The sequence below is a fragment of the Branchiostoma floridae genome, chromosome 12 (assembly GCF_000003815.2).
Source record: "Branchiostoma floridae strain S238N-H82 chromosome 12, Bfl_VNyyK, whole genome shotgun sequence".
In the NCBI taxonomy this organism is placed as follows: domain Eukaryota; kingdom Metazoa; phylum Chordata; class Leptocardii; order Amphioxiformes; family Branchiostomatidae; genus Branchiostoma; species Branchiostoma floridae.
Window position 1 is genome coordinate 6,518,368 of NC_049990.1, and position 13,819 is coordinate 6,532,186.

The 13,819-nt window shown below is 42.0% G+C and overlaps 1 protein-coding gene across 1 annotated transcript; it reads right to left on the bottom strand.

Annotated features, from left to right (window-relative positions):
• Positions 1 to 2,705: 2,705 nt before the first annotated feature.
• On the bottom strand, positions 2,706 to 13,645 carry LOC118428079 (hephaestin-like protein). The gene is made up of 16 exons (XM_035838046.1): positions 13,458 to 13,645; positions 10,685 to 10,929; positions 10,124 to 10,336; positions 9,521 to 9,687; positions 8,959 to 9,125; positions 8,715 to 8,821; positions 8,198 to 8,366; positions 7,728 to 7,999; positions 7,395 to 7,606; positions 7,113 to 7,269; positions 6,628 to 6,840; positions 6,067 to 6,280; positions 5,021 to 5,664; positions 4,479 to 4,667; positions 4,013 to 4,237; positions 2,706 to 3,475 (listed from the first exon to the last, which is right to left on the bottom strand). The coding sequence occupies exons 1-16, from the start codon at positions 13,628 to 13,630 to the stop codon at positions 3,258 to 3,260; spliced, it is 3,585 nt and encodes a 1,194-aa protein (XP_035693939.1). The 5' UTR covers positions 13,631 to 13,645; the 3' UTR covers positions 2,706 to 3,257.
• Between the last annotated feature and the right edge of the window lie 174 nt (positions 13,646 to 13,819).

A 13,819-nucleotide genomic window follows, 5' to 3' on the forward strand; every position in this document is an offset into this window, starting at 1 on the left:
CCTTTTCGTTCCTTTTCGTTCCTTTTCGTTCCTTTTCGTTCCTTTTCGCACTTTCGGTACTTTCCTTTTCGTTCCTTTTCGTTCCTTTTCGTTCCTTTTCGTTCCTTTTCGTTCCTTTTCGTTTCTTTTCGTTCCTTTTCGTTCCTTTTCGCACTTTCGGTAGACCCAGGTACTGCTACACAGGTCTACACGTTCTAGACCAACTTTCTTACATACTACGTTGTCCAAATTCCGCACAGTATTTTCGAGTGAAAAAAGTTCAATGGGGTATTCAATTTTGACAAGATCCGTAGCTAGTCGAGTCGACGGTTTTGTCATAATCGCCAAAATTCCCTAGCCTAAGTATCAGTACTGTCTATTCATCACATTATTTTAGATCAAAAAAGTTTTTAAAACCGTGATAATGGTTTCACATTAGATGATATCACATTATTTCACTAGTATAGACAAAAACTATTCTCATCTTGAAATGTGAAATAATGTGATACCGGGTGACACAATCTTTTTCCTCTTACTAATGAAACAATGTGATAACACCCGGTCCTTCTATCACATTATTTCACTAGTAAGAGTTAAAATATTGTTTCTATCAGTGAAAAATGTGATAGCACCCCTCTATCACATTAATTCACTAGTAAGAGGTAAAAGATAACTTCTATTAGTGGAAAAATGTAACAGACCCGTCTATCACATTGACTCAATAATAAAAGTAGGATTGCAAAAGAACGGTCTAAATGTGTCTAGTAGTGAAAAATGTGATAGCACCCCTGTATCACATTATTTCATCAGTAAGAGTTAAAAGATTTTTCTATTAGTGACAAAATAAGTATATAGTATATAGACAATTATTGAAATAACTGTTCGAAAACAAGTTATCGCAACTTTTGCAACTACAGTGTATCACATTTTCTGTCCTAAAATACTATTCAGGGCTTAATGAATGTGATAGATTATGAAATGTTGAGTATCAGCCATTTAGGCTCCCATTCTCACCCCAAGAGCAATGAAGGTAAGAATGTTGCTGAATCCTTACCATGTCTAGCACTAGTCACTGCTGTTCGTTCGTTATAGCGATAATGAAAGAAAGAATTTGGTAACAATGATGACACAAAAGACTGTAACACTTTGAATGAGTAACTTGCAGTACGTCCAAGGGTACCTAAGATTTAGATCATTTTCCTGACTTGACCACGACTTGAAACTTAAGGTAAACTATATTCAAAGGTTATACAATATGTCGAAAAGTGAAACCGAATACTGATTTAGAAATACAATCGTTTTCAGGAGCTCTTTACTACGACGGAACGTCTGGTAAGAACAAATCGGACGACGCTGTCCCACCTGGCGACACCTATGTGTATCGCTGGCAAGTGACCGAAAACGAGGCCCCCGCTGACGACGATCCGCCATGTTTGACGTGGATGTACCATTCGCATGTTGACACCCCTAAGGACATGAGCTCCGGCTTGACGGGGACCATAGTGACCTGCAAACCAGGTATGAGTTTCACGTGTTATGTGTTGACTCAACTCTATATATCTGACATAGTAGTCCTTTTTTATTTTATGTACTAAATTAGGCTAACATTCGTACGTATTTTATGTCTTGGCGTGGTGGGACTTTGGTGCACTGTTATGTTGATTAACTGAGTTCATTTATCTATTGTATTTTGTTATGTGGCACTGCTAAAACAAGTTTTATACCTTGAGTAGTGCAGTGCCATATTGTCGTTGTCATGTGTTCTTGAATAAAAAAACAGGTATGTGTTTCACGTGCTATGTGTTTCAATGGTCCCTATAGGCGTGTGCAGTGTCCACAAATCCAAGGTGTTTTACATTTAAATGGCTATCACCTTTGACATATTACCCACAATCCAGCACAGGTTGCGTGGTTGAATTAATTCATTAAGAGGTCTAATATGTAAATTAAACAAGAAGCTACCATCAGATTGGTGGGAATTGGAAGAGAGTATGATTTTAGAAAATAGACAATAATAACTAATGTTTTGCCGTTTCAACATGTCTCACATCCCATTTGTAAGATGATAGACCTAACTTTCTGGCACATTAGGTAGCCCAGGACTGGACGCTATTCTCAAATAGCGTCAAGGTTCCACCCGTTCAACGGATCCAACATGTGTTCACTGGGCCTTTATTCTTGCCCGTAGCGCCGGATTCTTGAACTCCCTAGATTCCCAACGCACTTACCTGCCTTGACGGGCGAAAAAACAACTCCAGAAGCCTCGAGATAATCCACACCAGGGCTTCAAAGACAAAGCTCCATTCATAAAAGCCACCGGCCGGCCATTTTTGTCATTATTTATGCGAGAATTTGACCCGATGTGACCCCCACGTCAACTTTGGAAAAATGATAGCAGCTCATTCGTCCCCTGTGGTTTCTTCAGTTTAATTCAAAGTTTCAAGGACACTAAACTGAAGAAACCGTATTTCCGAACCGTGAGTTGTAGCAGTTGCATGCGGTCGTGTTGAACCAAACCAAGCACCATGCATCCATGCATCCATCCATGCATCGAAGCAAGCACTGAAGGTAAAACCCAATACATTGCGTTTCGTCACAATATAACTGTATGTAACACATTATTTTTTTATTAATAACACTCTATATAACACTTTCAATTTACATTCATGTTCAACATATGGGCAAGAGTTCTAATAGAGTGAACTCCATATAATTATATATCACTATATCATCTGATATTACCAACCCTAAGGATCTATTTATTAGATAAAACACTTTTAAGATCTTATATAAAACAACATAACGTTTGATTTATATTTAAGCTGAACAATAATAGCTTCCACATTACTTTCCACATCAGGTATATCAACAGTCACATAGATGGGTTGTACTTCTTGTTCATCAGGCACAAAGGTTGTAACCCAGGTAACATGTATAACTCCGCAATGAATCCCACTTGGCGAGCAAAATAAATAGTGGAGTCAGTTAAAGAATCCAATTGTTTTATAGTGTCGATTTGCTGTGCATGAATGGGCATTTGAACACAACCGAGCAAAGTCAATCCGTTTCATGATTATTTCTTTTGCCAAAATAATAGCCCATACTAAAACGCACTCCACACTCAAAACAGTATCTAGTACCCTTTTCCCATTACTGATGTAACGTTACAGACAATCCGATGTATTCTTATTCAGGTTGATGAAATAGAAAGGATGAAAATGTCTAGTTTTTTTTCAAAGCAGTAACGTTAGGCTAAATGAGTCGCTTTCACACTTGGATTATAAGTCCGCCCCCGTATTGTCGTATCCGGTCATCTCCATGTTTCTTCCCTTGCCCTTGTTTCTCTTTCGAATGACAAGGTATCCGATCATGAAGCCGACGAGGAGTGTTACCACGCTGACAGCTCCCATAATCGCGAATGGCTGCCAAGTCCTGGTCCATTCCACTTTCTGTGCGCTGACACTTCCGGGATCTGGTTTAGTTGTCTTTTGCATCTCTGAAAGATACGACCAGGTTCATTAGAACATTTTTAAATCCCGTACGAACGTTATACATAAACATTAACCAACAACTGCTTCTGTAATGATCTTTTTGTTTCTTCTGCTGACCGCGCGCCATTGGGCGTAACACACCAGTTTTGTACAGTTCACCAGACTCAGCTGTCTGATAGTTTTAATCCAATCACACCGGGATGGCCCCCTACTGTTTCCGATAAGTGTGATGAGCTGTATAACGCGTAGAATCTATGCCTCCTCTCAAACACAGCTTTATGTCTAATAGGAGAAGACGTCCCTAACCCAAGCTTGGTACTCTCGAATCAGGTAATGTATGTAAAACACCTTTCCCTAGGACATACCATCGGAGCCCTCAAGAGATTTGAACCCAGAACCTTTACATTCTACATTTGTAAGTCAACTGTCCTAATAACAAACCACATTGTCACTTTTTGATGGAGAAAAAAATCATAAATCAAACAACTTTCCTTTTTTCCTGGTTAATGTATGTGCGACACGAAAAAATAGACAAGATATACCAGGCGATTTTGTCGTATTTGCATCAGACAATCCTGTTGTCTTTGCATCAGGCAGTTCTGTTGTCTTTGTGTTAGGCAGCCCTGTTGTCTTTGCATCATCCTGATGTTCTCTGGATTTGATAGTGTAGAAGGCCATCATCCCTTTGTCAAAGTGGTCTGCCACGTGGCAGTGGATGATCCACGTTCCTGGGTTCTCCGGCCTCATCCGAGCAGAAGCAAACACACCTGCATGAACAATCCAGGATAAAGAAATGATTTATCTAAAAAAAGTAAAACACTGGAGGACAAGGTTAAGAATCTTCGTAGAGAATGCTTACAGCATAGAGAATGCGTACAGCAGTAGATTAAGAATTTGCAGATATTTCAAGCCCCCCCTGCCCATGAACAATCAATTGGTGGTAAAATCGCATTCAAATGCTCAACCCATTCAATATTGATACATTCTGACAGAAAGGAGGAGACCAACCTGGGAAGAGGTCCCAGACGTCTCCCCGATGGTGCCTCCTGTTGTCTGTGGTGTGGATGAAGGTCTGTCCGTGGAAGTGCACGGTGTGAGTGTCCACCTCCGTCCCCATCCCCATCAGGTACCACACGACATCCTCATCTTCAACCATCTCCAGACCCAGGAGGTTGTGGAGAACGTAGCCGTTTATAGCTGTATGAAAGAAAATAAAACTAGCTGTATACGTATTGTGCAATATGTATTGATAGATGCAACAATGGCTCCAACTGAACATGTCCAGTAAAATAGATTGTGGCTAATATGCCAAATATGAATGCTTTTTTCTATTCAGTGCTGAATACGTGCCAAGACAAGTTCTTAATGACTTGTGGCATGTAACACACAAATGCATTTTGCTGTGTGCGCATACGCATTTGAAACCATAAAACTACCAATGCCGTAGCAATTCTTTTTATCGAAGGTACCACTAATATACACGAGAAATAAAGAATAATTGTACGATAACAACAGATCACTCAGAAACAAAACAAAACGTATAGTCGTACCAAACATGTGGTTGGCTTCCACGAAATCCCCGTCCTCTGGATCCACTTGATCTGGATTCCCGCAGTGATTCTGGATGTTCTCGTCCAGGTACCAGCTGTTACTCTCTTCCGTCCCCGTAAACATCAGGACGAACTCACGGTCAGCGTCTGATCGGCGCCCGTCGGCACCGAGCGTTCCTTGCCGACAAACCACGAGCGGGCCGATGAGACCCGAACTGGTGTCCTTGACGGGATCGACGCTGGAGTAGTAGGCCCATGGGATGCAGTTGTCTGATTTCTCCGTAGGACCCGCTCTTGGTGGAACAAACCATGTATAAGCATACATGCCATTTGGTTCTACGACATCGTCTCCTTTTGACACCCCCGATGTCTTGTCCTCATACAGCGCCCCCTCGTCCCACTTACTGTACAACAGGCCGTGCGGGTGCATGGAGTAGGGATGTGACGCCATGTTCTTGAAGTAGACCAAGATGACGTCACCTATTTCCGCCTCGATCATTGGTCCAAGCATGCCCAGATGCTGGTCCCGTGGTCCTCTCTGTTTTTGGACTGTGAAGGTTGAATCGGTGTACTCCCGATACAGGGCTTTCTTGTACTGTGATCCAATCATGGTTGGTCCAGAATAGATTCGGTCGTACAGAGAGCTGAATGTGGGGAAGAAAATCAAATTGTAATTCCTCGTATATCAAAATTAATTGCCGAGTAACATGATCATAAAATTCAACTTTCTTAAAAACTTCACCGGGACAGAGGACACTTCCAGATACTGCCGGAGGTCACGAGTCAGACGTGATGGGGGTCAGTATTTCTGAAGAAGGTAGAAGCGTCGGTCGAACATTCCAGATTGAATATTTCTTGTATCTATCTGTATGTACGTTGCAATGTAATATAATCTGTACATTTAGAGAAACAGAATCTGCCCCTTCCCAAATTAGACGGGGCTTAGCAGGCACTTTTGTTATTCTTTTACTCTCAATGAACAGGTTACATCAAAATGTATCTTACATACAGATACAAACAAATGCATCTATTTAAGAACCTAGTACCTGCTTTCATTAGTCACAATGTCTCCGTAAATATCTCTTTTGTCCTGTGCGTAGTCCCATTCCTCCTCCACAGTAGCGATGTAGAACGTCCGGATGTTCCCTGAGCTGCGGAACCAGAACTGTGGGCCGTCTGCATCGCAGGTCTCCACAGACACTTTGGCCTTCATCCCGGCACTGTAGTGGTCGTTGGTCACACATTTGATAGCCCAGTCACCTGTAACATGGAAATAGTTAAGATTAATTTGGTCTTATCGATATATAATGGTGTATCCTTCCCTGAAAAGGAGCTTTAATACATCTCTTACCCGTTAAACTAGTAACGTTTTCTACGTTAATTTGACATTGTCTATGTAGTAAAATGTAGAACATCTCGACGTACTGGCAATGCATTTAAACGGTTCATTATTAACACTAGTATTCTATGTAATGTATAAACAATTGGGTGCTCCTTGTGGTGATAATTCTAGATGTGTAGATGCTTAATTTCTAAAATCAGCCCTAAAGTATCTTTCTATTTTAGAAAATCTACATCCCTACAGACATTAAGATGGTGGTACGTACCCTCGTTATCTGGCACCATCTCCAGAGTCTCTGTGGACCCAGGGAAGATGGAGATGGAGTCCCGGGTCTGTCCGTGGTACTGGAAGGTCAGACCGTGGAACGCCAAGGTGTGGATGTCAACCTCGGTCCCCAGACCCATGACGTACCACGTGACGTTGTCGTTCGTGCACATGCTCAGACCGGGGAGGTTGGCGTACATGTATCCGTTGATGCCTGGTGAGAGAGGTTTTAAGGTTTTAATCATGCAATTCTAATAAAGATAACACCTTAAGCTGAAATACGTGGTGATTTCCCAGGTTTTCTAGACTCATTTTAAAGCATAATTAAAGCTACGCCTGCTATGCCTGCTATGCCAGTTGACGTAGCTGGTATTTTAACTTCCCGAGTTACAGACATCCAATGACACATTACAGAGATATCTATAGAATTCTTGGCAAACAGACATATCATATATTATTAGGCTGTATCTCAGCACTCAAACTCACCATGCATAAGATTTGACTCTGCAAAGTCTTCATCCTCTGTATCGCCAACAGTTCCAGACTCTGTGAAGTTCGCAATGTTGTCCTCCAGGTACCAACTTTGGTTCTCGTCGTAGACAGCAAGCATCAGGAAGAACTCTCGACTGGAGCTGACATCAAGCTGAAAAATAGCAACAGTGACAATCTGCTCACTCTTGGGGTATCACCAAAAATGTAAAGTTTTCTTTAAACCTTCGATAGGTAACGATAGTTAAGAAAAAGTTGGTCCTCGGTCAATCTTCTTACCCGCTTTCCTTCGCTGTCCAGAGTCCCTGCCTTACAAACGACCAGAGGCCCGACCAGTCCGGAGTAGGCATCCTTGACCAAGCTGACCCCTGACCGGTACAGGTTCACTAGACACGCAGGGTCTCGCTCTGTTGGCGCCACGGACGGAGGGACAGTCCACACATAGGTGAAGGTTCCACCGGGCTCCACACCCCCACCTGCTGTCTTGTTATCTAAAGAAAATAGATATCAAATTCTCTGTCTAACAATACACCACGATTTAAAAAAAAAAACAAGCAAGCACAAGCAAGTGTCAAACTGCACTGACAACAGTAGTGGGGCATCACTACTTACCACTTCCATAAGAAGACCCTTCGTTTGACTTGTTGTAGAAAACGCCATGTGGCTCTATGCTGTACGGCCTGTCCGCCATGTTTTTGAACGTCACCCTGATGGTGTCCCCGACCTCTGACCTGATGACCGGTCCCAGCATGCCTAGGTGCTGCTCCTCCTGAGTGCGGTTCTTGCGCACCGTGAAAGTGGCGTCGGTGTATTCCCTGTAGAGAGCTTTCTTGTACTTCCCTCCGATACGCTCTGGCCCTTGTTCGAAGAATACCACCGAGTCGCTGGCGACATAGAACATTGCAATAGATAGTGTTAGAATTAGAATACTCACTGACCGGTAAAAAGTTACAATAGACAGTGCCCAAAGTGAAAGAAGTCATCTTCATCAATGCACGTAAATCTTTGCAAGATTTATAGGACAGGGGCTCATGCCTGCTTCCATTTTGATATCATTACTGCTTTTAATTCAAAACTATTACCTGCCGTCTTTGAGAAGACTCCCTCCCTCGAAGTGGTTTATGCCTGAAGGTGCGTAGTCCCAGGTCACCATCTCTGCTGCGATGTAGTAATGGCGGACAGTCCCCTCCAGAGTTTCTTCTGGCATGACGTTACCGCAGCCGCTAACGTTGTATAGGGCCTGCATTCCAGCTAAAACACGGAGCCACATACATGTATTAACATAATGTTTTTGTAACTTTGACGATTAAAGATGTCCAAAATGATGATGATGATACACATATCGAAAGGAAATAAAATGATGTGCTAGTAAGTTTTATTTTATATTTTTATCAATTCATTCATTTTGAAATAGAACATTTTGGGACAATATTGCTACCCTGGTATCCAGCCGTATCATGGCTCCCGAGTCTCTTCTGTCCTCTCCGCAAATTTCCTACGGCTCAGGACATCAGGCTACAATGTTGCCTGATCTGTTAAAACACACATATACAACACCATACAGAGAGTATATTTTCATTCGTGCATTGAGACCCTCACCCAAAAAGTGATCTCCAACCTGACAGCTGACCATCCACTCTCCTACATTCCGTGGCTCCATGACAACAGTCGCAAAAGATGCTGGGAATATCCCTGCTGTGTCCGTTCTGTAAAGATGTGACAAAATTTTTAAGTTTCAAACATGTTCATGTAAATTGCCATATATGATCAGTTTTAAAGTGCTTCTTGCTAACGATCACGACAAGACGATGATAAAAATTGATCAGACATTTTGTTGATCTACCTGTGAAATTGGACGCTGACTTCGTGACCCCGGAAGTGAATGGTGTGGATGTCAACCTCTCCGCCCCTCCCCACCAGGTGCCACGTGACGTTCTCTCCCACACACATGTCCAGGCCGGGCAGGTTTCCGTACAGATAGCCGTTTATGCCGTGCATCAAGTTACTCTCCTGGGAAATGGACAACAATGATATTCAATTGGCAATCGTTCATGCTTCTAGCAGCCCTTTCACTGGTCAGGCCCATAGAACCTTGATACCCAACTTCGCCAAGCCAGGAGAGTTGTCAACATCCTTGTTTATTCATACATATGTGATAACATGGACCAATTATCATAAGACTGAGATCTGTCTGTTGGAAGCTGTGGTGCCTGCTTTAAAATTAACCACTGACAGTGATAGATTGTGTTACACCGCCTTCAGTATATTTGTGCAAATCTGGGATCGATCAAGTGTTAGTGATCACATATATCTTTCAAAATTACGTTACAGGATGTTTATGGCTCCCAATAACTTTGAATACCTAAGGGTATTTTCCAAGAACATTCAGGTACTTCCTCACATACCTGGAAGTCTTCGTCTTCCTTCAGGGCTGCTGCCTCTTCGTCGGTGACGTTCAGGAAGTGCGCGATGTTCTCGTCTATGTACCAGCTGTTGTTCTCGTCAAGGATGCCGAAGTTTATGGCAAAGTCTCTGTCAACTCCTTTTTGTTTTCCATCGTCACCAAGGTAACCTATTAAAGTTAGACAGGACGTCAAAATAGACTCATGTCAAGCAGTGAGACAGTTTGAAATACATAAAAGCTGCTTTAAGGAAAACCTTCTTCCCAGCCCTTCGCATGCGTCTCTACTCACCATGTGTCTTGACCCACCATGTGTCTCAATAAGTCACCATATGTCTAGCGTCTTTTCCCATCGCGTGTCTTTACTCAACACGTGTCTTTATCCACCATGTGTCTTAACTCACCCTATATCTTTACAAACCATGTGTCTTAGATCCGCCATGTGTTTTTCTCAGCATGTGTCCCTGCCAACAAGGCCTCCTTTATACCCACCATGCGTCTTTACCCATAATGCGTCTTTACCCACCATGCACATTCTCTCATGTTCGTTAAACACACATGACAGCAAACAAATTCACCATAACATGCAGACAGAAGGAACACATACCTGGTTTGCAGGTCACTATCGTTCCCGTCAAGCCCGCGTTCATGTCCCTGTCGGCAGCGACATGCGAATGGTACATCCAGGTCAAACATGGCGGATCGTCGTCAGCGGGAGCCTCGTTCTCAGTCACCTGCCACGTGTACACGTAAGTCTCGCCCGGTGGCACATGGTCGTCCGATTTGTTCGTACCGGAAGTACCGTCAAAGTAAAGGGCGCCTACATAAAACATCAGTCTTCTCAATCATTGATGTAGGTACACATGTAGGTATATTTATTCAGAGACATTCTCTCACAATAACCAAGTTCATAGTTTTACGTGCGCAAGTGCAGTATGATGCACTGTGTGTAAGACGCCAAATTTGGAGGCCTTTGTCCATTCTTCGTGTACTGCCAGGGGCAATCAACTTTGACACTGACTAGCTACCCACAACGCATTATTACTGCACATGCGCACTTCAACCTCTGAATAAGCTTATTCTCAGTGATGTTTAAGTAGGTTACAGTAATTAGCTAGGAATTAAGTGACAAGAAAATAGTACAGTGGAAGTATTTCGAAATCCGTACCTTCGCTGTTTTTCTCGTACAAAACTCCGTGAGGATGCATGCTGTAGTCCCGTGACGCCATGTTCTTGAAGTGGACAATGATGTCCTCCCCCACTTCTCCACTAATGGTAGGTCCCAGGTACCCTAACCATGTCGGGTGTTCTTTCTCCACGGTGAAGGTTCCGTCCGTGTATTCCCGGAACACTGCCTTCTTGTAGACGCTGCCTATCCGGTTTGGACCTGGCTCCAGGAACACGGCTGCATCACTGAAAAGGACAAAAGAAAAATTCACATTTTTCAAATTTCTGCAAAGGGAAAGAGCATAAGTGGCATTCTATAGGCACTCAAATTGTAATAAAATTCCTATCTTACAACTACGTTACCGATTTATCCTAAGCATTCAACGATCAGGAAAATGTCCTGGGCACAGAAGTAACAATTGGAATCAGATAATGCCACTTGTAAATAAGTCAATGGATTTTGCCACATTTCCAATGATGAAAAGAATGGCTCACTTTAAAGAATACTATTGACACAATCCTTGGCCAACAAGAGCTGTCTTGAACTACATACATACATACCGCATGTGTCACGATAACCATATCGAACGTTTACTTTTGCCATGGCAGACGGGATACAAATACAAACTAGATTGACATATAGACTTAGAGATGAAATATTTGCTTGATATACGAAAGATAATGAAAGTGGCAAGTCTGTGTCTTCGACAGTTTGAAAAACGTTGAAAAATGTTTGTCTTGCATATAATAGGGGAATCCCTTCCTTTTTTAGAAGTCATGCCGCTATATATGATTTAGTACTACTTTAAGTATTTGGCCCGATTTGGCATGAATGCGCATCAAAGCAAAGGAGTCAATATTTTCATTGATCTCAGCTGAACGGCTACAAACAAGCACTTTGAACTTGAGTTATCTAATCTAAGCGATCTCGTCTAAAATAGTTTTAAAGGAAGGTGCACCAAAACATCAGAATGTCTCCCGAAGAAATCTGGCTTTGAGCCAGAGCTGTCTCTACAACACAATGGAAATGTCACTCCAACAGACTGCGAATGCCTTTTATACACCAATTACCGGCTTGTATGTATATAAGTACGCGGTACGGCCAGGAACGAGATAACATGCCCTTCTTTAGCCGAGTACAAGATGGTGACGTGCCACTATAGGCTTAATCCTAAACAATTAGTGCCGAATATCTTACGTCATATATACGTAACATAAAATTTGAGAACTTGTCTGTCACTACTCGTGCACTTTTTGCATGTAGAAAACGGAAACATCAACAATCAACAGACGATACATTTTATAACTAAGAATACATACCTTTGTCCTCTTACTAGACGTCGAAGTCTATAGCTACTTCTGTCGTAAATTAAACTAATGTTTTTTTTTTCAGTGTAAAGAGAATCGAAGTGAAGTCTACTAGAGAAGTCTACTTACGCCTTGAGGATGTAGTTCTACACTTCAGAGGTCTATGAGAGAAGTAGACTATGATGTCTAGTACGAAAATCGTTAACATACTTCTGTTATAACATAACAGGTGTATTTACATACCTAACTAGCTACGAAAGGTGCACATGTATCTGGACAAATATTGAATTGTGGCCACCTTTTGCGTGAAGGCACGTACGCCTTTGGCCCTTGGCTTCCCAACAAATATGCCTCTACATATCCTAGTGATGTACTGATGATTTATAGCGTTTGGTTGCTTTCTTCGCAATTCGAGCTTTAATGAATATGTAACACATTACATGTTTAGGTGGCCCTTCGTTGTATAATAAGGTATCTCCTCGCTTATGTAACTATGTCCGCACAACAAAAATATGTCAACAATGCTTTCTTTGATATTATTACATTCATTGCATGTTAATTGAGCTTGCCTCGTTTTCGTGCGCGCTCGCGAGATTTCGACAGGGCCCGATCCGAAGAGATGCGTTACTGGCAAGGGGATTATTTCAAGAAACAAATAGAAAGCAGACCTTATTTGCTATCTTTTGCTTAAGATTTAAAAAATATAATTAACACGCAATGAATGTAATAATATTAAAGACAGCATTGTTGACATATTTTTGTTGTGCGGACATAATTACATAAGCGAGGAGATACCTTATTATACAACGTAGGGCCACCTAAACATGTAATGTGTTACATATTGATTAAAGCTCGAAGAAAGCAACCAAACGCTATAAATCATCAATACATCACTAGGATATGAAGAGGTATATTTGTTGGGAAGCCAAGGGCCAAATAGCGTACGTGCCTTTTAGCTTCACGCAAAAGGCGGGCACAATTCAATATCTGTCCAGATACATGTGCATCTTTCGTAGCTAGCTGGGTATGTAAATACACCTGTTATGTTATAACAGAAGTATGTAAGCGCTTTTTGAACCCTGTCGATTGAAATGCTGTCGAAACTCTCTAAAACAACTCATTAACGTAAACATTCAAACTAAAGGCTTAACGTTACCTCATTATAATTAGTATCTTTTTTTTATCGTAACTATCGCAATTTTTACTGAACAAGCTGATGCAACTTGGAGGATTCACTATCCAAGCATAAACTAAATGCTGCGTTTCTCTGAATAAACTGTTTGAGGACCAGACTTGTTATAACCTTGATTCTTAGTCTAGAAATCCTAATTGTTAGGCAACAGTTTGCAACATAAAGGTATGTTCGTGTACGCTAGAAAATATCGTTAACGGTAATGTTGGAGTTAACCACTTCACTATAAAACCACACTACCGCTACTTGTTACAAATGTCTATATTTCAAATACCTGTCGGCCGAAATGGCGGTGTTGGTGATCTTGTTGTAGCTTCCGGGTGCGTAGTCCCACCAAACTTCCTTACAAGCGACGTAGTAGTGCCGTTCTTTTGCGGGTGCATTTGTGCCTGCTGCCAGGCAGGCACTCAGCAGGAGAACACAGACGGCCTTTAGGAAAGCAGACATGGTTGAAGTCCCGTTTTGCTGCAAGTCAGGCTTTGACACGACCAGGCCACCGTTTACACAACCTCACTTACGTATGCTGTTACAAAATGTGTGTAATAAGTCACTAATTTATCGAAATGCGTGCCGATACTAAGCTGATCCACGACAGCGCCTCAAGATTTGAAACTGAGAGATAACTCCAGCCGGGGG

Coding starts and splice junctions, on each gene's coding strand:
- LOC118428079 (XM_035838046.1), bottom strand. CDS start 13,630: ATGTCTGCTTTCCTAAAGGCCGTCTGTGTTCTCCTGCTGAGTGCCTGC. Junction 8,822..8,958: donor GTCAGCGTCCAATTTCACAG/GTAGATCAACAA, acceptor ACATCTTTACAG/AACGGACACAGCAGGGATAT. Junction 3,476..4,012: donor AAATACGACAAAATCGCCTG/GTATATCTTGTC, acceptor CGTATCTTTCAG/AGATGCAAAAGACAACTAAA.